The 27,307-nt window shown below is 45.4% G+C and overlaps 1 protein-coding gene across 6 annotated transcripts in view; it reads right to left on the bottom strand.

Moving 5' to 3' along the window:
• Positions 1–27,307, bottom strand: part of SYNE2 (spectrin repeat containing nuclear envelope protein 2) — a 269,050-nt gene that overhangs the window by 194,004 nt on the left and 47,739 nt on the right. For all 6 annotated transcript variants that reach the window (XM_079978462.1, XM_079978464.1, XM_079978461.1 and 3 more), the window contains exons 8-25: positions 26,399–26,595; positions 25,427–25,527; positions 23,038–23,139; positions 20,843–20,980; positions 19,039–19,203; positions 18,317–18,429; positions 16,655–16,811; positions 13,553–13,649; positions 12,857–13,044; positions 11,227–11,391; positions 10,418–10,540; positions 9,096–9,257; positions 8,054–8,188; positions 6,677–6,832; positions 5,873–6,090; positions 3,957–4,032; positions 2,305–2,396; positions 1,229–1,352 (exon numbers count right to left, since the gene is read on the bottom strand). In XM_079978462.1, coding sequence (XP_079834588.1) covers positions 1,229–1,352; positions 2,305–2,396; positions 3,957–4,032; positions 5,873–6,090; positions 6,677–6,832; positions 8,054–8,188; positions 9,096–9,257; positions 10,418–10,540; positions 11,227–11,391; positions 12,857–13,044; positions 13,553–13,649; positions 16,655–16,811; positions 18,317–18,429; positions 19,039–19,203; positions 20,843–20,980; positions 23,038–23,139; positions 25,427–25,527; positions 26,399–26,595 — 2,509 coding nt within the window. The remainder of the gene's footprint in view (positions 1–1,228; positions 1,353–2,304; positions 2,397–3,956; positions 4,033–5,872; positions 6,091–6,676; positions 6,833–8,053; positions 8,189–9,095; positions 9,258–10,417; positions 10,541–11,226; positions 11,392–12,856; positions 13,045–13,552; positions 13,650–16,654; positions 16,812–18,316; positions 18,430–19,038; positions 19,204–20,842; positions 20,981–23,037; positions 23,140–25,426; positions 25,528–26,398; positions 26,596–27,307) is intronic.

Genomic DNA, 27,307 nt, shown 5'->3' with positions numbered 1-27,307 from the left:
GTTGCAGACCACAGTTTTCATGGTTTATTTATTCATTCATATAAGTATTTTTTTAGTTTAATTTTTAAATTTCTGTTTTACATTTTAGAATATTCACTTAAACAACCTGAAAATATCAATGACTTCCCTTCCTCTCCTTCCATGGTTCATTCTGCACAACATAAACCCCTGCATATTTTATATAAACGAAACCATTCAGTATTCCATTTTACATCCATTAAAACTTATTTGCCCTGTTGAATTTATCTTAATGCTGCCCACATTTTCAAATAAACACAATTTTCCTCCATATATTCAATAAACATTTTCCAGTCTTCTTGCTCTCTTATTCTATAAGTTAGGTCCGCAAGCTGCTCATATTCCATCAATTTAAGTTGCCAATCTTCTTTAGTTGGGACTTCCCTTGTTTTCCATTTTTGGGCTAACAAAACAAGAGCCGTGGCAGCGGCATACATAAATATAAGTATTCCATTCATCCATTCATATAAGTATTTCTATACTGCCAAGTCATAAACCACCAGAGCTGCGTGATGCATTAAACTCCCACAAAAAAAGCAAGACAGATAATCATTACAGTGGTTGCCTAGTAACAAAATGAAACATTAAAAAAGGTGCAAAGTCCTGTCTGTCACCACAGAAAAGTCATCAAGAGATTCCTGAAAGTCAAACGCAAAGAAGAACTGGTTGCCAAATCCCTGCTGGAAGTGTGTCCCACAGCAAGGAACCGACGACACTAAATGCCCAACTTCTAGTAAGGCCTCTATAATGTAAAGGTAAAGGTACCCCTGACCATTAGGTCCAGTTGCAGACGACTCTGGGGTTGTGGGGCTCATCTCGCTTTACTGGCCGAGGGAGCCAGCATACAGCTTCCGGGTCATGTGGCCAGCATGACTAAGCCGCTTCTGGTGAACCAGAGCAGCGCACGGAAACGCCGTTTACCTTTCCGCCAGAGTGGTACCTATTTATCTACTTGAACTTTGATGTGCTTTCGAACTGCTAGGTTGGCTGGGACAGAGCAACGGGAGCTCACCCTGTCGCGGGGATTTGAACCGCTGACCTTCTGATCAGCAAGCCCTAGGCTCTGTGGTTTAGACCACAGCAGCCCCTCTGGATGATATCAGTGCTCAAGCTAGGATATAAGGGCTCAGGTGATGCCTGAATGCAGCACTGCATAGCCTCTGGTTAATCAGATATCAGCCTTAATACACAGTAGGATTTTGATATTTACCTCCAACTCTTGCAGCTTATTCTGAAGGCTGAAAATATCTTTCACACCGCCAGTAAAAGAAGATGCTGTTTTTTCTCTGATGGTGTTTAAGCAAAGCTTCAGATTATGTCTTTCTGTGTGGTAGCTAGAGAAAAACAACAACTATTATTATCATCAACCACAAGGGATATTCATAACCCACCCTTCGTCTAGGCAGATACCAGAGCAGGGCGCAACACATAAAAATATAACGCACGATGATAAAAATATAAAAATATAACTCTGCAAATGACAGAAGCAATGGAAAATACAGAGCAGACTAAAATATACATCATGCTGGCTGGAGCTGATGGGATTTGGTGTACAAGCTAGAGGGCACCATGTTGGCTACCCATGGATTAGACCATCCACCTCTTTTTCCTGGGCAAAATAGGCTCAACAGTATATGTCAGGCATAAGAAGAATGCACTTTTCATGTGATTCTTCCTTTTTTTTTTTTTTTTACTCATTTCAAAACACAAGCAAGCTGTGAACTGAAAAGTCAAATTAAGACGATACTGAACGCCCATTTTGTTTCATTGATTAGGAAAATACAAATTTGCCATGGTGATGATTTATTGAATTTATATACCGCCCTATACCTGGAGGTTTCAGGGTGGTTCACAGAAAAGATCAATGTAAAAACCACAGTATATATAATCAAAATAAAAGCAAGCAACCCAATAACACCCCCCCCCAAAAAAAAAGCCACATAGGATGTTGATCAGATCAGATCAACCAAAGGCCTGGTTAAAAAGGAACATTTTTGCCTGGTGCCTAAAGGGGTATAATGAAGGCGCCAGGTGAACTTCCTTAGAGAGAGCATTCCACAGACAGGGAGTCACTGCAGAGAAGGCCCCGTTCTCGTGTTGCCACCCTCCAGATATCTCAAGGTGGAGGCACACGAAGGAGGGCCTCAGAAGATGATTTCAGGGTCCAGGTAGCTCATATGGAAAGAGGCAGTCCTTGAGGTATTGTGGTGATGATGTCACTTTGCTCCTGATACTTTTGGTATAAATTTACTCATTGCTGCTTCCACATTCTATATTGGGCAGTACCTCTTTTGCAATTCCTTCAGAGACAAGTCTCCATGTTTTCCAAACTTCTCTGCACTCCGAAGTTTCTTTTCTAGTTCCACGTCTCCTGCACCCTGAACAAAACATCAAAATCTCAGTTTCAATCCATAATAGCAAATTACAAACATACATGTAATTTTATTAGAGCTTTTTCCCAGGTCGGGGGGAAGGGGGAGAAGAGGCAAAACGTTCATGATACTAGACTAGAGGCTCTATTTAAAAACATAACCTCAATAAACGCAAGAGGTTTTTAAGCCATATGTAAAATTTCTGCCATACACTTCCAGTTCCCTATTCAGAGTCCCCTACATGAACCAATGAACACAAAGTGCTCTTGAACATGGAAGTTTTCCCATCAGTTTTAATGTAGAGGGAAGCTCTGTATGCATGAAGAAGCTTTTGTACACATGAGTAGTGGGCATCTTTAATAATAATAATAATGGTCGCAGCCATTTTATCTGCCCACAATGCCCAGGAATTGCATTGTATTGTTAGGGGCAAAGGGAAAGGAAATGGTTACCAGAAGAAGCGGTGAAGCTAAAAATACAATTTGGGGGTGGTATGGAGGGGCGAGGACCCTTGTATCACCATAGAAAAGCCCCTGAATTTTGAATAGATTATTATTATTTAATTATTAATTAAATTTATACCCTGTATTTCCTCTCCAAGGAGTCCAGGGCAACAAACAGATGCGCAATTTAGAAACAAAGCAAAAACACTTTAAAATTGTTAAGGCTTTCTAAAAAAAACCCAGTTTATAACATCTAAAAAGCAGTTTCAGTATACCATTCTAAAATCAATTATAGTTAAAACATTATTTCAATCCAATGGTTCTTCTCCCATTCTCCCACCTAAAAAATCTGGTAGAAAGTTATCACCTGAGAACTTTTTTAGTTCAGCTCTACTCACAATACATGCACATATAATAGTAGTATACTGCAGGTTAGGGAATGGGAAACTCTCAGCCCCCCATATGTTGTCGGACAACAACTCCCATCATCCCTCACCATGGCATATTGGCTGGGGCTGATGAGAGTTGAAGGCCAACAAGGTTCCACACTGCTAAGGCCAGTTTAAAAATGCTTCAAACAAATGCATATATGAAGATATAGGAAAGCAGGACTAGAGCAAACATGGGGAAATCGCTGGGAAAGACAGGTCACCCAAGTTTGGGGGGGGGGTGAGCTCCCGTTGCTCGGTCCCAGCTCCTGCCAACCTAGCAATTCGAAAGCACATCAAGTGTAAGTAGATAAATAGGTACCGCTCCGGCGGGAAGGTGAACGGCGTTTCCGTCTGCTGCTCTGGTTTGCCAGAAGCAGCTTAGTCATGCTGGCCACATGACCCGGAAACTGTACACCGGCTCCCTTGGCCAATAAAGCAAGATGAGCGCCACAACCCCAGAGTCGGTCATGACTGGACCTAATGGTCAGGGGTCCCTTTACCTTTACCTTATTTAACATTTGAACAGTCTGCAGCAGTAGGTGGTCTCCCCCCAAAAGTATAAATAAGAACTAGAGTGTCACTGATACTCTGGGAATTCATGCTTGCATTGATGAATCTACTCTCATTGGGAGCAAAGTGTCTCATGGGAAGCATCCCTAAGGAAACTCTAGGAGCGTATCCAAACGTCTTACCCTTTCAGTTGAAAACCCATTGCCAGGATTAAGAAATGATGTCTTCTCTCCATTGGCAGAAGCAAGGGCAAACTCTCTGGATTAAAATAACAAAAACATCAGCTTGGTACAATGCAAAACAAAACAATTCCTGTATTGAAAGGGGTTGGACTATATAGATGGCCTTTGGGATCCATTCCAACTCTACAATTCTATGATTCTATGAAATGACCATGCGTTTTTTCAATTATTATGTTCATCAGTGGTTTATAGGCCAGGCTTCAATACGCTGAAAACAATAAACTCTGAATTACATTTTTAAATCAATGTATAAAAACACAGCTACATGAAAAGCACAGTTGCCCAAAGAGCAGAAAATTTGCTTTGAGTATAGGGTGCTAAGAATAAAATATTTGATATATAATACGGTCCACACGCACGATCACTGAAAATGGAATGTGGAGTTTCCCAAAGTCCTGCACCCAAGGTATAATTCCCTGCACCCACCTGCAAACTAAAATTTGACATACTTGTTCGTACACCCAAAAAGATTTACTTCCACCGCCAAATTACATCTGGCAGACAGTTCTGTGGTTCTTCCACCCAACAGCTGTTGTTGGTTTTGCGGGGAATAAGATGGGTCAGAAGTTACAGGACCTTAAAGGTAAAGTTAAAAGTACCCCTGCCCGTACGGGCCAGTCGTGTCCGACTCTAGGGTTGCGCGCTCATCTCACTTAAGAGGCCAGGAGCCAGCGCTGTCTGAAGACACTTTCGGGTCATGTGGCCAGTGTGACGAAGCTGCTCTGGCGAGCCAACACCAGCGCTGCACACGGAAACGCCGTTTACCTTCCCGCTATAAAGCGGTACCTATTTATCTACTTGCACTTAGGGGTGCTTTCGAACTGCTAGGTGGGCAGGAGCTGGGACCGAACGACGGGAGCTCACCCCGCCGCAGGGATTCGAACCACCGACCTTATGATCAGCAAGTCCTAGGCACTGAGGTTTTACCCACAGCGCCACCCTGCTCCAAATGAGCAACTTGCTGCAATGAAGAGTGGAAGCAGACTTCTTAAGCTCCTGCTCCCAACCTCTTTCTCTTTCAGGCTCCACCCTCTTGTGACTAACTCTATAGATTCTTGAAAGGCCAACCCACTCATCTCCAGATCAGCACTCCTCCTCCATTCCTTGGTGAGCTCCTGGTGGGGGTATTTGGTTCCTGGGGCTCAGCATAAGGTGCCCTGAGGATCCGGACTTGCATTCCTTGGCCTCGGCTGGTCTAGCTCCTTTGCTGGAAAGTCTGCAGCCTCTGACCCACCCCGGGTCTTGACTGCTGCTGGACCCTGGCGTCATGAAGGATAATGCATACAAAAGCGAAGAAGGACCTGCCTTCTGTGGATCACCTGTTATGTGTTTGCGACTGAACACAATCATCTGGGAAGCCCCCATGAAGCAGTACCAAAGTGTCCATTGGCAATACCCACCCTCTCTAGTATGCCACAACTGCAGCTAGAATTTTGTTAGCTAAGAATTGGAAAACACAAGAAGTCCCAACAGTGGAGGAATGGATGAAATTCAAAGACTATTTAGCTAAATATGCTAAGATAACTTAATTGGAAAAAACTCGCAAATACCAGATAGGCCTAGGATTTAAATATGTGATGTTAGAGAATAATATCTTTAAAGTTAAAATGAAAAGGTTGAAAGTTGTTAAGTGATTAAGTTAATTTTATGAGAAAATTGGTTTTGGAAAAGTGTTACAATGAAATACACTGAAATTCGGCTAGGGGGATTTGAGGAAGTCACTTAACAATGTTACTAAGATTGGATTAAGTACTGTTAAGATGTATGTATGTATGTATGTATGTATGTATGTATGTATGTTTAAAAATTCTGGAAAATCAATAAGAAAATTTGAAAAAAGAAAAAAAGATACCCACCCTCTCTTGGATGAATGGCTATCGGCTGCCATAGACAACAGCTCGCTGTAAACAGCCAAAGCTTGCCTCTGAAGCTCTTCCTTCTTCCGCTCATATTCTACAACCGAGGTCTTTTTCTCAGCCTGCTTTTCTTCCTCCGTCATGTTCTTGCTCATGGTTTTCAGGGCTTGCAAGGAAGTGTGTAGCTCGCCCAGGACACCTTGCTGAGAAAATATCGCCTAAACAGATAGAGGAATACAAAAATCACACTTTTCGATGATTTGTCAAGACACACTTCTTTACTCAAGACTTTTGATTGGGTGGGTGCCTACCCTCTCCCTGCATTAATACACACTGCTGCAACTTGCCTCTGTCACTTTCCCCTAAGCTGTTTTGCGGTTTCGTTTCATGATTCTGTGACTTGTTCTGATGGTGACATTTCTGTAACCCACCCTGGGACCATTCAGAAAAGGGAGGGCTATAAGTACTAAAACAAAACAAAACAAAACTGCCTGCAACAGTTTCTTAAGGTAACCCATATCCTGAGAATCAAAGAGAGAAGAATACAGTCGTACCTTGGAAGTCGAACGGAATCCATTCCGGAAGTCTGTTTGACTTCCAAAACATCTGAAAACCAAAGTGTGCCTTCTGACTGGGTGCAGGAAGCTCCTGCAGCCAATCGGAAGCCCCATCGGACGTTTGGCTTCCAAAAATCGTTCGAAAACCGGAACACTCATTCCAGGTTTTGACCGTTCAGGAGCTGATTTGTTTGGGAGCCAAGGTGTTTGAGATCCAAGGTACAACTGTATTGGTTTTATGCAATACCTCATGTTCTGCAATGAGCCCCTTCGTCTTTCCCGCACTGAGCAGCTTCTTTTCTTTATTTATTTGCTTATTGAGTTTTGAAAAGGCATTGTTCAGCTTCCCTCGTTCGATTTCCATTTTTAATTCAACATAGGATACGATTTCACAGCGAACTGCCTGCAGAATATGGAATACATGTTCAGAAATGACGGTAACAAACAAAACAAGCAGGTGAAGAGGGGTATTTCGGAGAGGATATGGTGGAGACAAGACAGGATCTACCCTAACCATCTTCCAGGGAAATCAATTTATTGTTTTTATATCCCAGTTTTCCTCCCCTAAGGAGATCAAGAAGAAGAAGAAGAAGAAGAAGAGGAGTTTGGATTTGATATCCCGCCTTTCACTCCCTTTAAGGAGTCTCAAAGCGGCTAACATTCTCCTTTCCCTTCCTCCCCCACAACAAACACTCTGTGAGGTGAGTGGGGCTGAGAGACTTCAGAGAAGTGTGACTGGCCCAAGGTCACCCAGCAGCTGTTGGTTTCTGCTCTCTTCACTGTGCAGCGAAAGTGCTTGTCACGAGACAGGTGTTTACATTCCACAGTCAATTGCTGTTGGAGTTTCTCACGGGAAAGGAGACTGGATGTGACGTACACTGGTTTCCTGTTTTTCACTGTTCACACAGAGTTCTCTCCGTGCTTTAGAGGAGAGAGGATGCTTTCTCTGCTCCGGCAGAGGCAAGATGTTTTTCTGTAATCTACCAGCTTTGAAGTGTAAATAAAGTAATATAGAGTATGTGGCACGTACTCCTCATCATTCCGCTGTGCTTGGGACACTGCAAAATCAACAGCAGCTGTATGTGGAGGAGCAGGGAAGCGAACCCAGTTCACCAGATTACGAGTCTATTGCTCTTAACCACTACACCACACTGGCATGCATGGTTTCCCCCCTACTCACTTAATCTCTGTGAGGTAGTTTAGGCTGAGAGGCCTAAAGGTCACCCAGTGAGCTTCCTGGCCAAGTGGGGGACTGAACCCTGGTCTCCCAGGTCCAACAGTTTAATCACCAGACTGGCTCTCTAATCTCTCAGTCCTAGAGGACAGATAGGACTGAGAATACAAAGACTCAGAAAAGTCCAGTGCACATTTAGCCAGTGCATGGAGGACAGAGTGGGACCAGGCCTACGAGGTCCACACAACGACACCCGTGGCCATCCTGTGAGGTTTATAATCAGCCTCAATCTTGAACCCGGGTCTCCCTGGACCAAGCTGATAACTAGCTCCCACATCATACCAGCTCCATCAAAAAGGCCTTTAGAGCATCACACCTAACAAAAAAATATCCCCAAGTGGCTTCTCTGTGATTAAAAGGACTCTTGGTCTCCCAGGTACATTTTCTCACCTCCCATCTCTCGCGGACGTCTTTGCTCTTTTCCTCCACCGCTGCCTTTTCACAAGCGGGCAAAATGTCTTTCAATTGTTCTGCTGCTCTCAAAAACTTGCGGAGGATGTTGGTATCCAAGATGCTAAAAGCTTCCTGCAAGAAGGGGAAGGCAGGGGGATATAGAATAATAATAAAAACACACTACCTGTCTAAAAATAGATGAGTGCCATGCCGGGGGGAGACAAAGTGGTATGCTCTATAACACCTGTCAGTCCGTCTGGATAGCCAATGGTCAGGGATGGTGGGACTGGTAGCCTGGCCTCTTGAAGGGGGCCCTTTCCAAGCTGGCAGTATTACAGAGCTATACAGAGCTGTGCTGGGATTGAATGGCAAAGGAACCGATTTTGAAGGAGTTCATTGAGCCCATCGCTGGGGGACAAAGAGCCCAATCTTACTCAGCAACACTGTTTGTGGCCTGTTCCTCAGGCCCAACATCACCAAAGAGCATATTCAGGCAATGAACTCCTACTACAGTTCTCTAACATGGAAGGCGCCATTTTAATTTCGCTTCCACAGAGCCCTCAACTTAGCATGGACCCAGAGCATTGGGGGAGGCAATAGTTCACCAAGGCCCACTCATTTAAGGAGGTTTTGCCCTACCTTGTTTACCACTTGAGACAACAAGGCCATCACTACTACAACTAGGGTTAGAGAAGAATTTTGCCTGGCCTGTATTTTTAATTGGACCAACCAAATTCACACCTCCCGGACTAAGATATGGATCAGAACGCAATTACGCTTTCAGATTTTGCCCTTCTCCAAATTTTGTGATACATGCCAAAATGCATTTTAATAATGTGTATTTTGGAACAAAATGCTTTTAGAAATGCGTACGTTGAGATAAAATACATATTTAAATACAGCATTTTGTACAGATTTTTTTTTTCAACGGATGCATTCATGTGGAAACAGAATACAACAGACTTATAAAAAGGATCCATCTCCATCCATCCCTAAACACAGGATGAATTATGCAGTAATCAGTAACGGTTTGCCTCACCTCATGTTTCAAAACTGGTCCCTCGGGCCTGCTCTTTTGGCCAAGGATTTGCATAGCTTTTAAAATAGATGCTTCAAGCTCCTTGTGAGCATCTTCAAAATTTAGCTTAGCCTCTTCTTCTGATAAAGACTCGTCCGGAGATAGTGAACCAGCATCAAGAATCTAGGAAATTAAAAAAAAGGCGGGAAAAGAGGAAAACAAGAACTTTTATTCACATTTTCCAGTAAAAAATGTTTTTTTGAGGAAACTGTCTTTCCAGATAAGTTAAGGCAGGATGATTTGCTCACTCCCTCAACAGCCAAGGCCCAAAAGCTTCTTCTGTTGATGTGATCTCTGCAAGGGTTCAAACCCACTTCAAAAAGAAAATAGATTGGGATACAGGGCAGGCATCCTGTAAAAAGGCTGGCTGAGTTCAGATGCATATACAGTGGTGCCCCGCAAGACGAATGCCTCGCAAGACGAAAAACCCGCTAGACGAAACCCGCTAGACGAAAGGGTTTTCCGTTTTTTGAGGCGCTTCGCAAGACGAATTTCCCTATGGGCTTGCTTCGCAAGACGAAAACATCTTGCGAGTCTTGCGATTCTTTTCGCTCCCCCCCCTTTTTCTAAGCCGCTAAGCCGCTAATAGCCGCTTAGCCGCTAAGCCTTTAATAGCCGCTAAGCCGCTAATAGCGCTAATCCGCTAATAGGGTTGCTTCGCAAGACGAAAAAACCGCAAGACGAAGAGACTCGCGGAATGGATTCTTTTCGTCTTGCGAGGCACCACTGTAGAGGCTATGCGTAGCCTGGATTCAGGATCACACACCCCTGTCTCACTGATGTGATGAACCTCTCCTGAAACTGGGTTTAGTGGAATCCATGGACTGGCCATAGGTTCGCAATGGGCCTAGAAACTTGAATGTGTTTAGGCCTGAACCACATTATCATAAGAGCATAAGAACTGCCCTGCTGGTTCAGACCAAGGGACCATCATACTCACCGATTTGCTGGCATAGTACCCAACCAAATCCCTACGGAGAACCCACAAAGAGCACATGAGCGCAACAGTACTTCTCATGTGCTCTAGTGACTGGCATAACACCTAAGAACTTGAAAGGTGTGTTTAGAAATCATGACTTGGAGCCACCAGCAACTTCAGAGGTCAAGCCTAAACTCATCTGCCACTGCAGCATCAATGCAAACGTATCCGTGGGGCCCAAAAACAGGACTGGTCTGCCCAGAAGATGGAGGGGACCCCACTCTCCCGCTCCCGTTGTGCACAGCCACTGCACATTCATAGACTTTTGAACCACCGAACTGGAAAAACAAGGGCTCTTAAGAACCTCCTCTGAGCTGTCCACTGCAGGGTCCTCTGGTTCTGCTGTTGTGGGAGAATCCATTTTTCCATTACTGCCAGCTGCCAGTTTCATCTCTTCTTCCTCTTGCACTCCCAGCAATCTCATCTCCTAGGGACATCAAACGTCATTTGTTATAACCCCCCAATTATTCAATTTCTACCAAACACCAATTAATGACTGGTGTTATCACTAATTCTGATAAAAATTAAAATCCTAGGTTGAGTCTCACCCTAAAATTTATCAGAACATTTGATTCTGTTTTATTTGTTTAGGTCTTAATGGAGACAATGGTTTTCTCTCCAATACTGGTGTCAAATTAGTATAGCAAGGGAGGAGTGGGGAACCTCTAAACCGCCAGATATTGATGAACTACAACTCTCATCAGCCCTAACAAGTGTGGCCAATGGCCAGGGGTGATGGGAGTTGTAGTTCAGCAAAACATCTGGAGGGCAAAAGGATCCCCATGGCTGCCTTAAAAAGAAGTATCATATTAAGAACGTTCACTGTTCTAATCTTGTATGTGTTTGGACCTTTCCTGGGACTGCCACAGATAAACTGTAACTCTGTGCACATCAAGGCCTTTTGGCCTCATTCTTTACTAATTTACAAAAAAAGACCTGCTGAGGATTAGCACCTCGTGCATCTGAGAAAGTGTGCTCCAGTCCATGAAAACCTATGTTACAATAAATCTGTTAGCCTGAAACAATATTCCATGTTGCATTTTTACACTTAACAATACCATAAAGCTAACAGCAACTCCACAAGGCTTTTTAAAAATATCTGCGACAACTCACAAACTGTGTTTTCTTTATAAGCTTTGCCCATTTTCTGTTCAGTTTCTTCAGCTCACTGGAAACAGCTGAACCCACTTCCTCGTTGCAGGATTCGATCAAAAAGTTCCCTGCTTCATTGACAGATCCGTGCCGGGAGTTCCAGGCAGCCAACACTTCTGTGGGAACCTAGTACACAACACAACACAACGCAAGACAGTAAGCCCACATCTCACACGCATTTGTCGTGGACGATTTCAACCACACACTCTCTCTCTCTTCCTCTCTTCCGCCTTTCCACAAACATGTGCCTTCCCTGGGCAAGTCTTGCTCAGCATGGTAGCTTTGGGAGTGGCGGAGATGGTTTCGCAAAAACTCACAAGTCAATCCAACTGCCCGCGAGATCTCTCAGGAGCATACCCACTGCTCCCACCTGCCAATGGTGCCCTCACCATGATCAACTCCCGCCCGGAAACCTATGTCCCCACTGTGGAAGGACGTGTGGATCCAGAATTGGCCTCCATAGTCACTTACGGACTCACTGTTAAAACCATGTTTATGGAAGACAATCTTACTCGACTACAAGTGATCGCCAAAGAAGAAGAAGAAGAACCTTGAAGGGTTCACCAAACAGGACTTGCCTGGGAAGAAAGGCAGAGAGCTTGAAAGCTACTTTGGGGCCAGGTCTACTTGTGGCTTCCAGATTTCCTCCGACCTCTGACCCTTCCCCTTAGTAAAGGTAATGGGACCCCTGACCATTAGGTCCAGTTGTGACCGACTCTGGGGTTGCGGCGCTCATCTCGCTTTATTGGCCGAGGGAGCCGAGGGAGGCGTACAGCTTCCGGGTCATGTGGCCAGCATGACTAAACTGCTTCTGGCGAACCAGAGAAGCACATAGAAACGCCGTTTACCTTCCCGCCGGAGCGGTACCTATTTATCTACAGTGGTGCCCCGCAAGACGAATGCCTCACAAGACGGAAAACTCGCTAGACGAAAGAGTTTTCCGTTTTGGAGGTGTTTCGCAAAATGAATTTCCTATGGGCTTGCTTTGCAAGACGAAAATGTCTTGCGAGTTCCTGCGGGGTTTTTTCCCTCCCCCCCCCTTTTTCTAAGCCACTAAGCCGCTTATCCGCTTATCCACTAAGCCGCTAAAAGCCGCTAAACCGCTAATAGCGCTAATCCGCTAATCCATCAATGGGCTTGCTTCGCAAGACGAAAAAACCGCTAGACGAAGAGAATCGCGGAATGGATTCTTTTCGTCTTGCGAGGCAACACTGTACTTGCACTTTGACGTGCTTTTGAACTGCTAGGTTGGCAGGAGCAGGGACCGAGCAATGGGAGCTCACCCTGTTGCGGGGATTCGAACCGCCGATCTTTTGATCGGCAAGCCCTAGCCTCTGTGGTTTAAGCCACAGTGCCACCCACGTCCCTGTGAGCCTTACCAGCTACCTTATAGAATGCAGCTGGCTAACCTTGGAGCGGCTCCCATAGGGTTGGACTTAAGCACATTTCCCACCTACAGCTCAGAAGGCAATTTTTGTGTATACATGTGAGCCTTTGAACCAAACGTTGAGTTGGCTGTCCGTCACATCTGGCGCTCACAATACTTCCCCAACCAATCGACCGTAAGAGTCAGGAAGAAATGCAAACATACATTCGGAGGGTGCTTTTTCCGCGTGTCTTCCAGCCAAGCCTGCAGCAAGTGGATGTTCTCCGTATAGGTGTCCCAGGACAACAAAATCTTCCGCAAGGTTGCGTTCACGTTGTCAATGTACTCGTTGCATCTGGAAACCTGAGATTCTACCATCTTAAATAATTTACTTGCATCTTCGGGATCGGCTCCTATAATGTTAAATAACGATGCTGTCATTACCTATTGCTACAGTACTTGCAGGACTGCTTTTGCCCAGATACGCCAACTCGACTGCTTCAATCTGCAGAACTGGCACATAATAACTGCTGCATAATATTTGTTCCAAAATCGATTTTTGGAACTTTGGAACTGCCTGCCTATTGACAGCAGGCAGGGGCCTTTGGTGTGCTTTTTTCGAGAATTTCTTGCTTTTTTTTTTTCAGGCAAGCTTATCCAGACATGTAGAAGGAACTTGTGCTTTATTTTTTAGTTATTGATGATTTTAACCATCGAGACTGGTTCTGACCCTGGTTCATTATCACAAAATGACACAATGTGAGTCACCATTATGCCCTTTTTACAGATGAGAGAACTAAAAATGGAAGAGAGCAACTTGCCAAAGCCAGGATCTGCTCAGTGAATACTAGGCCTAAGATTTCAACAATCCAAGATGATAGGAGTCTAGATAGAAGCGTATTTACGCTTTTGAGGTCTTACCCAGATTAGAAGTGGGCATGATCTTGTTCTGTTTCTCTTTGCATACTCGAAATGTGGTTTCCAGTTGACTAAGAAATCCTTTTTCTTCAATAAAACCCTGCCCACACAAACAAACAAAAAATAAGCAAAAAGATGGATTAATTTGAAAAATGCTTTCTGGTACAGAGATTTGGAGATGATCGAGTTTGAGATTTTAAAAATAAACAAACCATTATTTTATCTCTTTTTTAAAAAATTATTGAAGCGCACCTTACTGGCTCAATTATTTTGTGCTGCATCTTCTTTGGATAATTGCTTTTTCAATGCAGAGGGAGAGTTTGGAGGATTGGCTGTTAATTGTCACCTTTGTTTGTTGATTATTATTACATGGATTGTTATACATTTTACAGATACTGCTGCATTTGTACATATGCCACGATGGCAATCAGTGAAATAAAATAAGAGAATAATGAAATATTTTGGTTCCTAGTTGGAAGGAAAATTCAACTAGAAACAAAAATATTTTCGTATTGGTTTGGCATCCCCTCGCTCTTCTCTATCATATCACCTATTTTATGCATTACAACGGTCAGGTTGAGTCTTATCATTGTGACGGATTGTGGTATTTACATCCCACCTCAGACATGTCAGTCATGCGGGCTTCCTGCCTAAAAGGTACAGTGACTGATATATAAACAGTTATGTGCTTTCAACGCTTGCTAAAAACAAAACAAAACTTGTTTTCCCAGGATTCTGCTGACCACTGATAGCAGCGGTCACTTCATTCTTTGTGAGACTGCGGCTGTTTCTAAAGCTCTGAAGCAGAGGTGAGAACCCTTTCCTCAGCCCAAGCACCGCATTCCCTTCCGGACAATCTCCTGAGGCCCATTGTGCCAGTGATGGCTGTGGCCAAAGCCCAAAGTACCTGCAGCAGACCATGTAAATTTTACCTTTCTGCGGGAGACAAGTTTTGACACACACAGACTCGCTCGCCCCTCCCTTATCCTCCCTCAAAATGAGCAACAGGCATTATCAGAATCCAGGAACAGATTTCAGCTAGGCAAAAATTCTTGGGTGTAAGGAAGGTCTCTGGAATGCAATTTTGAGGGGTTCCGACAGCAAGGCCTAAGTGGGCATGTTTGGCCCCCAGGCCTGAAGTTCTCTACCCCTGCTTCAGGTAGGTAGGTAGGTAAGTAGGTAAAAGGAAGTGTAAAAATATTTTAGTTACAGGTAAGTAGCTGTGTTGGTCTGCCGTAGTTGAAACAAAATAAAAAATATCCTTCCAGTAGCACCTTAGAGACCAACTAAGTTTGTTATTGGCATGAGCTTTCGTGTGGTTATTGGCATGAGCTTTTGTGTGGTTATTGGTATGAGCTTTCGTGTGCATGCACACTTCTTCAGATACACCTCGGGTTACATACGCTTCAGGTTACATACGCTTCAGGTTACATACGCTTCAGGTTACACACTCCGCTAACCCAGAAATATTACCTCGAGTTAAGAACTTTGCTTCAGGATGAGAACAGAAATCGTGCAGTGGCGGCGCAGTGGCAGCAGGAGGCCCCATTAGCTAAAGTGGTTCCTCAGGTTAAGAACGGACCCCCGGAACGAATTAAGTACGTAACCAGAGGTACCACTCAGAAGGGTGGTGGGAATGGGTGATAAGTAGCTGTCTTATTACGAAAGAATTTCAGAAATAGGCTGGAAAGAGAAGTTGCTGAATTGCAACTTATTACCAAACTTAAATCCATGGAGAAACCTGGTCTGAACAGAGACATTGGATTCTTATCTCATTATATATGATAAAGCTATTTTTAGCCATCTCACCCCTTGCTTTTTCCTGTAAGACCAATTGCAATCATTAACAGTCATCAACAGGTTTACCACACCTATCAGCCAATCACCCATTCCCACCACCCTTCTGAATAATAACCCTCCCCACCCTCTCACTATATATAAGGGTCTGGTGACTTCTATTTCAGTGTATCTGAAGAAGTGTGCAGGCACACGAAAGCTCATACCAATAACAACCTTTGTTGGTCTCTAAGGTGCTACTGGAAGGAATTTTTTTATTTTTTAAAAAAATATTTTAAATCAGAGAGGAGGGCCACTTTGGGCCAGGGCAGCAGATCTGAAAGCAGCCAGCCCACCTGCCAAATCACATGATGTTTTATGATATCAGGGCATCTGATGATGTCAGGTACAGAGAAACTTCAAGCCACAGCTTCAGAGGGTGAATTGGATTCTTCCTTTGCAGCTGCAACTTGAATTTAGTGCCCCTTTAAGGCTCTCATGATTCCCTCTCTGCAGCCACAGCTTCAATTTGGTACTTTTTGAATTCAAACCATGGCTGCAATTCTAGAAAGCTTTTATACCCTTCTGAACAAATAGGACAAATCCATTCAAAACTCTGGCAGGTGTCACCAATGGTTTGATACAAGGTGCTGAGGAGAGAGCACCCCACATCACCCCTCAATAAATGCTTTGGCACATCAAATTGCTGTCAGGGTTTAAACCTTGCAAAAAATTGCCTAGACTTCCTTCTTGGAGGAGGGAATATGGTTGTTTCCCCCGCAACCAGCCTTCTGATAACAAATTGCAGTTTTGCAGTGACATCTGCTGGATGCCCAGACCATAACGATGCCTGCAAAAAAACTTTTTTGTTTAGGCAGCCATACCCAGACACAAAATTTTGTTATGTATACTTGTTCTTAAATTCTGTTGATTTATCTGTATTTGAATAATTTTTATTATGTCTACTGCTTTCAAACTTTGTTAATTTAAGTGGTGCTTTCATACACACACACTTTCTGTACACCATTTAGAGGTTTATTTGTTTTATTAAGCAGGCTACACATTTTGTCAAATAAATAAATGTACCGTTTTTATTCCAGCCTGAAAGCTGCTGAATTCGACAACTGTGGCTTCACACCAAAAAGCTGGGCAGCTGCACTATTCAATGGGCACAGAGCACTTCTTAGCCCCATTTTGCAGATGAAGGCAGGGAAGGACTGAGGCTTAGCGTTTTTGAAAGGGAGGACATCCTGATTCGTGCCACAATCTCTTGGCTGCTGTTCTACAAAACTAGCCAGCCAGCAAATGGAAACAGCTTATGATGCTTACATTCCAATCTGACAGCAGCGACTCCACATTCTCCTTGGTCCCATGCTTGATGTGCCAGATGTTAAGCTTAGATACCAGTTCCTTCAAGATAGCCGAGCAGAACAATTGGTGGTACTCCACAAGATTGCTGAAATCTGCAAGCTGGATGCTGCTGAACCTGAAAGGAAACCCAACATCCTGATTAAGAAAGAAGGCAAAAATGGCAAATGCGACTGGCACCATGCAAGAGATGCTCCATTTGTGAGCACCTCCAAAAGTCTGGGTGCCATTTTTTTGTGCCTGGCCGACACTCAAGGATTACTGAAATGTTTGTACTTTGAAACCTCAAACTATTTGTTAAGGATAGATTGCTAAGGAGCTTAACAAAAAAGAGTCAAATGTTTTGAAAACTGAAGTATGGCACCAATATTTTCATTGTCAGCAACAAATTAAACATGCATTAACAATTTCTGCTAAGAATGTGATATTAACAATGTGCCATTTATGTGAATTGCGTATTCATTCATGCTTATCAAAATAATAAGTAAGAAGTGTTGCTGACCCCCCAGCAGTGGCGACTAGACATTCTGTTATGGCGCCCACAACCCAGGTCCCTGAAGCCATTTGGCTCCTAGCTTTTCCATCCCAGTTTCTAACACTGATAGGAATGCCAATTATATTAACGGGTGGATAACTACAGAGCCTCGGGCTTGCCAATCAGAAGGTCAGCGTTTCGAATCCCCGCGACAGGGTGAGCTCCTGTTGCTCGGTCCCTGCTCCTGCCAACCTAGCAGTTCGAAAGCACATCAAAGCGCAAGTAGATAAATAGGTGCCACTCCGGCGGGAAGGTAAACTGCGTTTCCGTGCGCTGCTCTGATTTGCCAGAAGCGGCTTAGTCATGCTGGCCACGTGACCCGGAAGCTGTACACCGGCTCCCTCGGCCAGTAAAGCGAGATGAGCGCCGCAACCCCAGAGTCGGTCATGACTGGACCTAATGGTCAGGGGTCCCTTTACCTTTTAAAGCTGTTCTGCATTTATCTGTGAGGCTGGGGAACAGTTATGTTGGCCGCAGAAAAGTGAAATGCGGACGTTATGGGGCTACCCCATGGTAGATCTCCTGCCTTGCATAAGAATGTAAGAAGAGGCAGCTGGATCAGGCCAATGGCCCACCTAGTCCAGAGTCCTATCCTCACAGTGGCCAACCAGACGCCTGCAAGAGATTCTCAAGAACAAGAGCCCTTTCCCCTCCTGTGGTTTCCAGCAACTGAAATTCAGTAGCATGACTGCCTCCAGCCGTGGGGACAAAGCACAGTGACAATGTCACCTCTTACTTGCCTTTTCTCTAAACTAATGAGGAAGGCCCCAGATCCCTGGCATCTCCGGACAAGGCTGGGAATTGTTTCCTATCTGAAATCCTGGAGAGACACCACTGGTTTGGCTAGAGTACATTTATAACTCCATCTTTCCTCCAAGGAAAGGGGGCATACATGCTTCTCTCTCCCCCAAACTAACAACCCTGTGAGCCAGTAGAGGCCGAGAGAAAGTGACTGGCCCAAGGTCACCCAATGGGCTTCATGGAGGAGGGAGGATTTGAACCCAAGTCCTAGTCCGACACTGTAACCACTACATGGCACACTGGCTCTTCAGCTGAATGCTGAAAAGAGGAATCTGACAGTGACAAACCTTCTTCTCATCTCTTCCAGTTTCTGGGGCGGCACCAGCAACATGCCTGCCTCATCTCTGTTCTCAAAGGACTGCAGCATCTCCAAGTGTTCTTTGAAATGGTCCATCAGGCTCTGAAAGAAGAAGCATGGCTCCATTCACATATTTCACACCATCACAGGGGAAAACAGCCATGTGCTGCAGCCAGCTCTTCCCAGAGTTAGTTTGACACTGGATTCCCTACCCTTGGTGTAGACCAGTGTTTCCCAGACTTGGGTCTCCACCTGTTTTTGGAGTTCCCATCCCAACAATCAGTTCCCATCATCCCTGACCACTGGTCCTGCTAGCTAGGGATAATGGGAGTTGTAGTCCAAAAACAGGTGGAGACCTAAGTTTGGGAAACCCAGGTATAAGGCATGGAAAAGGCATGGTAACGCTCACACTTTACAAGCAGAAATCCATTAAAAAGCAACAACTTTGGAACATGGCAATGGCAAACCACACTGTAGCTGCAGAATCATGGAAGGTGCAAACCAGTACTACCTCTGTACCTGTGTTTGTGTAGCAAAGCTGAGCATTTTTTTTTTCAATTTTATACATTTCAACAATTTTACAAGCATTTTAATATTTCAAAATTCGACTTCCTTCCCCCTCTTTCTGCGGTTCTTTAAATTTATTTTTTAATATTTTCTACATGAGCAGATGGTCTTTTAAAAAATCCTGTTTTGTTTTCTCTAACCAACCTGGGTGGACCTCATTTTTCCTTCTAGGGCAGCCATGGCTTCACAGTGGTCTTGAGAATCCGGTAGATCTTCCGCCAGCTGGCGTTCCACCTCTTGCAACCAGGACTCGATTGCATCTAGAGGTGGAGGCAATAAACCGTCCAGCTGGGCTTTCCATTCGTTCATCTAGGAAGGCAAGACACAGGTGTACACAAGAGGTTCTGTATTTGTTTCACACACACACACACACACACACACACACACACAAGTTCAAGTTAACAAACAAACTAGGCTATTAGACCAGGTGGGTCTGATCCATCCACACAGTGCACAGGTAGAAACATCTAGGAAGGCTCAAGTGTCGTCATGCTTACAAAATGTGTGAGATGCAGACAATCCTGCAGAACCCAGAATATGTCAGTTTTACTGCTGAAACAATTTTTGGAAGGGGCAACCACTCAAATTTAGGGGGACGGGAAGCATTTGGGAACCATTAGGATCACCTGCTGGTGGCGCTGTGGGTTAAACCATTAATCTTGTCTAACCCCCCTTTTAGGGACACGGGTGGCACTGTGGGTTAAACCACAGAGCCTAGGGCTTGCCGATCAAAAGGTCAGCAGTTTGAATCCCCGCGACGGGGTGAGCTCCCATTGCTCGGTCCCTGCTCCTGCCAACCTAGCAGTTCGAAAGCACATCAAAGTGCAAGTACCTTCCAGAGGGAAGGTAAACGGCGTTTCCGTGTGCTGCTCTGGTTTTGCCAGAAGCGGCTTAGTCATGCTGGCCATATGACCCGGAAAAACTGTCTGCGGACAAATGCCGGCTCCCTCGGCCAGTAAAGTGAGATGAGCGCAGCAACCCAGAGTCGTTCGCAACTGGACTTAACGGTCAGGGGTCCCTTTACCTTGACCTAGGGTCACCTGCTGGCCTGATATATATAACCCAAAAATCTACCAGTATTGGCATGGTGGTAGATGCCCAGTCTGACTGGCTGAGTCCTAAAACGAAAGGCTGAAGGGACTGAGTGTTTTTGGCTTGGAAGTGAGAAGCCTGGGAAGGAGAGAGAACAGTCTTCAAATCCCTGAAGGGCTGTCACACATAAGAGGGTAAATGTATGTCCTCTGTTGCCACAGAGGGCAGAACTGCATCCCTTGGGCTCTAAGTTACAGGTGGACAGATTTTGGTTGAACACTAGGAAGAACCGCCTTGATGGTAAGAGGGATTTCAGCAATGGAACCCACTGCCAAGAGGGACTGCGGGCTCTTCCCTTGCTGAAGATTGTGGAGAAGCAGAAAAGTCATCTCTTGGGGATTTCTAGGTCTGAACGTCTTGCATGGAGTCTTGGGCGAGCTTAGGGGCAGGGAACTTCTTTGAACCTGAGAGCTGCATTGCCTTAGGAACAACCTTCCATGGGGTACATGCTACTGGTAGGTGTGGCCACAAGCAATAGTGGGTGGGCCAGGCAGAAGGAAGAGATTTCTGCACATGTGTCTCCCCATCAGGCAAGCAAAGGACCTCATCACAATTGGAGACATTCCAGTTAAGCCAAAGGACATGAGAAGCACATGCAGCAGGGCCAGTGAGAGGTGTGTGTGGGGGGGGTCTGGGAAGAGTCCCAAGGGCCAGATGGAAAGGCCTGGAGGGCCACATTCAGCCTCCGGACTCAACAGGTAACAGTGTCCCCTCAATCTCTATGATGCCCTATTTGCACCACACCTGGAAAGTGCAAAGAAGCATTTCCTGGCCCATCCCACCCTCCTAGACATGAGCAAAAGACTTTCCCATCGACAGCATAAACAGCAGTTGCCTCAAAAATATTTCCAATGACCTGAGAGGTTAGGCTGTCCCATGCATCTTTCATCTTTAGATAATCTCCGCTCAGCTCCGATGCTTTTCTTTTAGATGTCAGGAGGGACTGAAAGGCCTTTTTCTCTGTGTTAAAGGATTCCATAAATGATAACATCTCCTAGGGATAATTAAAAAAAAAAAAAAGAAATTCCGCTTCAGAAACTTTTAAAGCAGGATTAGATCAATAGACAGAGGATAGATCTATCAACAGCTATTAGCTGTAATAGTAATAGTAATTTATTATTTGTACCCCGCCCATCTGGCTGGGTTTCCCCAGCCACTCTGCGCAGCTTCCAACAAAGATTAAAAATACATTAAAATGTCACACATTAAAAACTTCCCTAAACAGGGCTGCCTTCAGATGTCTTCTAAATGTCTGGTAGTTGTTTATCTCTTTGACATCTGGTGGGAGGGCGTTCCACAGGGCAGGCGCCACTACCGAGAAGGCCCTGTGCCTGGTTCCCTGTAACTTGGCTTCTCGCAGTGAAGGAACCACCAGAAGGCCCTCAGCACTGGACCTCAGTGTCCGGGCAGAACGATGGGGTGGATAATAGTCAAGAGTTTAAGAACAGCCCTGCTTGGCCAGGTCAATGGCCCATCTTAGTCCAGCATCCTGTTCTCACACTAGCCAACCAGCTCTCTCCCTTCTTGAGTTCCAGCAATTTGCATTCAGAAGCATACGGACTCTGACATTCTGTTGTGCTCAAGTCCCACTTGTGTGCTTTCTTGTACTCCTTAGCCTTTTCTTCTCCCAAAGATATCCCACAAGCCAGCATAGGTTTAGGACCAGTTTCCCTTCTCCTCCCGATCTGCTCCAATACTAGGCAGACAACGCTAAGCTAGATGGAACAGGGGTCTGGCACAGTTTCCTATGTTCCTATGATGGCCACTAGATGGCTTGAAAAAAGGGGACACAAGAAATTAACACAAAAGGCTATCAATGCCTACAGTGGCTCATGGAACCTCCAGATTCCATGCCACCTACCCTGCCACAGGCAGAATGCTTCTGAATACCAGTTGCCAAGAATCACAGGCTGGCAGAGTGCCACTGCTCTCATGTCCAACTTGCAGGCTTCCCACACACATCTGTTTGGCCAGTGTGTGGACAGAGAGGGGCTTTTGGCTGAATCCAGCAGGCTCATCTTATGCTATTGGAGTGCAATCATGGGTGATACACAGGAGGCGCTGTGGTCTAAATCACAGAGACTCTTAGGCTTGCCAATCAGAAAATCAGTGGTTCAAATCCCTGTGACGGAGTGAGCTCTGTCCCAGCTCTTGCCAAGCTAGTAATTTGAAAGCACACCAGTGCAAGTAGATAAATAGGTACCGCTGCAGCGGGAAGATAAACAGCATTTCTGTGTGCTCTGGTTTCCGCCAGTGTTCCATTGTGCCAGCAGTGGTTTAGTCATGCTGGCCACATGACCCGGAAAAGCTGTCTGTGGACAAATGCTGGCTCCCTCGGCTTGAAAGCGAGATGAGTGCTGCAACCCCATAGTCACCTTTGACTGGACTTAACCATCCAGGGGTCCTTAACCTTTTACGCTATTAGGGTGTAATCATGGGTGAGGGCTGCAAGAGGTGTGTTCTTATGTTCTTATCAACGGCAACTAGTCGCAGTGCCAATGTGCTACCTCCAGAATGAGATGCAATATGCCTCTGGATACCAGAACATGGGGGGCACGAGTGGGACAGCTCCTGCTTGCCTGCTTCCCAGGGGAATCTGTTTGGCCGCTGTGAGAAAAGGATGCTGGACTAAGTGGAGAACTATCTGGTTCAGCAGGACTCTTCTCCTGTTAGCATAAAGCGATGCTTATATTTCCCACGACTAACAAGCCCCTTGGAGATTTCCGACTCTGCTGTGAATGATGGATAGGCTGCAATATTTGTCTGTCTGTTTGATCGTTTTGTTCAATATGTTTGTGGTTCTCCCCTCGGTGTTTTGAATTTGTTTCCTGGTTTCTAAATTGTGTTATACATTCCGATATGCAGAAGTTTAACCCTTTTATAAAACTGAATGGGCACATTGTTGTTTTTTTCCTTTTGGGGGAGGGGGACTGTTCCCAAAAGAGGGAACACTGAAAGTTTGTTTTACAAATGACACAAAAAAATAACCTTCAGTTATTTACCTTGCAATTGCTACTATCTCTGAAGGTATAAGTCTACAATGTTACTTACTTGGAACTTCCCGGAGAAGGGCATACTTTCTGTCTCCGTCAACAACCTTGCTAACTTCTTCTCTTGAGCGTTCAGCCAACTCAAGGTCTGGCTGACTTTCCCCTGGGAAACAGAACAGAAAGTTGCCATTTTTGTTTTTTTTTTATCACTCCTCCTGAGAATTGCAGTTTGCACTGTTGCAAGAGAAGACGCCTTGTCAAACATATTCCCAAGGCTCTTTCTCTTTGCAAACTGCTTCAGTGCAAACCTAGGGAAACAAATGCAGCAATCCAACAGTGTTTTGGAAGAGGTTTATTAGCTTTGCTTTAGTTCTAGGTTGCTTTTAATGCACATGCTGGTTTTTTGTAAGTCGCTTTGAGTTACTTTTTTGTAAAAAATAAAATAAAAAATAAAAGACAAATGAGTTCAAACAACGACGATTTCCTGTGGCTCCCCGTTCGTGGAAGGCTCTCCCCAGAGTCACGACTAACACCTTCATTTTAGACCTTTGAGAGCCAGGCAGAAACATTACCTTTCAACCAGGCATTGCACTGATTAACATCCTATATCCTTTTAAATAAGGGACGCAGGTGGCGCTGTGGGTTAAAGCCTCAGCGCCTAGGACTTGCCGATCGAAACGTCGGCGGTTTGAATCCCTGCGGCGGGGTGCGCTCCCGCTGCTCGGTCCCAGCGCCTGCCAACCTAGCAGTTCGAAAGCACCTCCGGGTGCAAGTAGATAAATAGGGACCGCTTACCAGCGGGAAGGTAAACGGCGTTTCCGTGTGCGGCTCTGGCTCGCCAGAGCAGCGATGTCACGCTGGCCACGTGACCCGGAAGTGTCTCCGGACAGCGCTGGCCCCTGGCCTCTTAAGTGAGATGGGCGCACAACCCCAGAGTCTGTCAAGACTGGCCCGTACGGGCAGGGGTACCTTTACCTTTACTTTACCTATCCTTTTAAATGTGTTTGTAGAAGGGGTGGGTGGGTTATTGGTTGCGTTTGCTTTTATTATGTACTTTGTGTTTTTTATATCGTCTTTTTATCCCCAGGTCAAGGTTAAGGGTCAGGGAATATTACATCTGCAAGAGCCATCTGTGCTATGGGCTACTCTCCCCCCCCCTTTTTTATTTTCAATGCAAAATTACAACAAAAATTACAAACATTGAAATAAAACTATACAAACAAGAAAGAAAAACAGAGCACAAAAAAGGAAAGGGAAAAAAGAGCACACATCTACAAATAAAACCATATCTTCATTCTAATCTAGTCATTACATAAAGATAAAGGTAAAGGTAAAGGTACCCCTGCCCATACGGGCCAGTCTTGACAGACTCTAGGGTTGTGCGCCCATCTCACTTAAGAGGCTGGGGGCCAGCGCTGTCCGGAGACACTTCCGGGTCATATGGCCAGTGTGACGAAGCTGCTCTGGCGAGCCAGCACCAATGCAGCACACGGAAATGCCGTTTACCTTCTCGCCATAAAGCGGTACCTATTTATCTACTTGCACTTAGGGGTGCTTTTGAACTGCTAGGTGGGCAGGAGCTGGGACCGAAAGATGGGAGTTCACCCCGCCGCGGGGATTCGAACCGCCGACCATGCGATCGGCAAGCCCTAGGCGCTGAGGTTTTACCCACAGCGCCACCCGCGTCCCCTAGTCATTACATACATATACACATATTGACTTCCTTCCTTTGTTCTAAGACGTCAAAAATTTTACTCTTTCTAAATTGTTGTGTCTAATGCAATTACCTCTATCTTTATACTTTTTACATCATTTTTCTTTTTATTTAACCCTGCAAAGCGCCATTTATTACATACTGACATGCTTACTCCAGAACAATGTTTTTTCATAGTCTTTAGCGCATCCCCATTCTTTTAATAATTTCTGGTCCGATTCTCCCTTTATGAATGCTGTGAGTCTTGCCAGATTCGGGCTGCTCTTTTTTCGTCCAAGAGCTACATCACCCTTAAGCCAACCCTCCAGGTTGCCAGCAGTGGGCGTGACCAATGGGGGTGTGGCCACTCCACACATTTCCCCATGCACGCATACCCAGGCAGACACACAAGCACACATTCCATTGATCTGTGCAGATCAGCTGAGAAGGGGGGGGGGGGTTCCTTTCCTTGTTCCATTCATCAAATGATCAATCTGACAATCGATCGGGAAGAGGGCAATTCCTACCCTCTCAGGTTGTTGGGATTCCTGTAACCACAGCACTGGGTCTACTATTTATTCATTTACTGGCAGAACCTTGGGCACCAGGGGAAAAAATGTTTTGAGGGGTGGACAGATCAGACCCGGGGTCAGCTTCCCCTGCTATACGGATGCTTAGAGATAACTCAAGACTTGGTATTCCAAAGCAAACAGGGAACATATGAGGCTTGGTCCAAAAACAAAACAGGTCACCATACCTGCATCTCATCTTCAGCCACAGGTAGACTTTTGAAATACTGCAGAAACTGAGCCACATATGTCATGATGGATTTCTCATCTGGACTGACGACATCAACATCTGTAAAATGGCAGAAGCTATTAAACATCTCAGCATCCCAAAGGGTCTAAAGTAGGGTTACCAGATGTCCCCGTTTCCCAGGGACAGTCCCCAGATTTGCAAATAAGTCCCCGGACCAATTCCATCCCCAGAATGTCCCCGGATTTCATCCAATGTCCCCAGGAAATGCAGCAGCTGCAGTCTCAGCAGCCCGAAGTAGTTGGCTCTGGCTGGCTTCAGGAGCTGCACAGAAGTCCCCATATAATGGTATGCAGGGGCTCTAAGATGCAGCTTCCGGGCTGCCTCCACCTTCCCTGACCCCAGCAACTAAGCTGTGAAGGGAGGCTTCATGCTGCCTTTCGGAGCAGCCTCCAAACTCCAAACTCCTACTTGTGTGCAAGCAGGAGGGGGCAGGAATCTCTCAGTTAGGCAATGGGAAGACTCCCTTCCCAGCTGAGGGATCCCACCCCCTCCTGCTTGCACACAAGTAGGAGTTGGGATGGGGCTCCTCCTCAACGTGTAGTATTCATTCATTCATTCATTCATTCATTGTGTCCCCAGATTCATTGAAAAAAACCTGGTAACCTTAGTCTAAAGGGAATGAGGCGGTCTTTCAGATATTTGGAGCCTGAGTTGTTTAGGGCTTTCAACACATGTCCATATGAAAGACACACTAGAAAAGAGTCAACGTGTGAACAAAAAGTTGCCTTATGAAAGCACCTGTTTAGTCATCTCAATCTGCTTGGTCATATTTATTTTCATTCACGGATTTTGGTACAATTCCCCTCCCAATCTAGCACATTCATATTGAAAACAGGGTCAAAAATCTATGCCTGTGAAAATACAACCAACACTGTTATGACTGGAGACACTCCATTCTCGCAAGGTTTACCGTCAGGTTCAAGCAGCCGGGGTATATTGAGTTCTGTCTCTGCAATTTCGAAGGCCTCCTCCAGGTTCTCTTTGTTGGGTCTATCTTTTGCTCTCTCCATGTCTACCAAGTCCGGCCTCAAGGCATGAATGATGGCCAAGAATGCCAACCCATTCCTCCAACTGGATTTGAAGTCTGCGATGCTGATGGAGCCATGACTGTGTCCAAACACACACACACACACAAATGTCTCTTCAGTTATTCCTGTAAGCAGTGACACTGTGCTGCCAACCATGTAAGTAACTCCCCCTCCCACCAGCACCCTATTTTTACAGCCTGGCACAAAGCATAACACTGTCTCTTAACCAGTTAAGGGATGGGGAGCAAGTTGTAGACTCATAGGCACCCTCTCCCACCCCACAGGGGTAAAAACCTCCCTTAGATCTGCCTTGATTTAGAATTACATCTGCACCGAGGTTAACCCAAGACTCATGCTAACCAGGTTTCCCCCAATCAACCAGAGGTTGAAGTGAGTTCCAAAACGCTGGTTTTGGGGAGAACCTTGAAGGCCTTAAAACCATTAGATCCAGACCCCTGACCATTAGATCCAGTCGTGACCGACTGGGGTTGCGGCGCTCATCTTGCTTTACTGGCCGAGGGAGCGGGCATACAGCTTCCGGATCATGTGGCCAGCATGACTAAGCCGCTTCTGGCGAACCAGAGCAGTGCACGGAAACGCCGTTTACCTTCCCGCCGGAGTGGTACCTATTTATCTACTTGCACTTTGACGTGCTTTCGAACTGCTAGGTTGGCAGGAGCAGGGACCGAGCAACGGGAGCTCACCCCGTCACTGGGATTCGAACTGCCGACCTTCTGATCGGCAAGTCCTAGGCTCTGTGGTTTAACCCACAGTGCCACCCGTGTCCCTAA

This window comes from Podarcis cretensis (genome assembly GCF_951804945.1).
Source record: "Podarcis cretensis genome assembly, chromosome: 1".
NCBI classification, from domain to species: Eukaryota; Metazoa; Chordata; class Lepidosauria; order Squamata; family Lacertidae; genus Podarcis; species Podarcis cretensis.
Note: the sequence above shows the minus strand (reverse complement) of the source record. Positions and strands in the feature narration are given on the sequence as shown.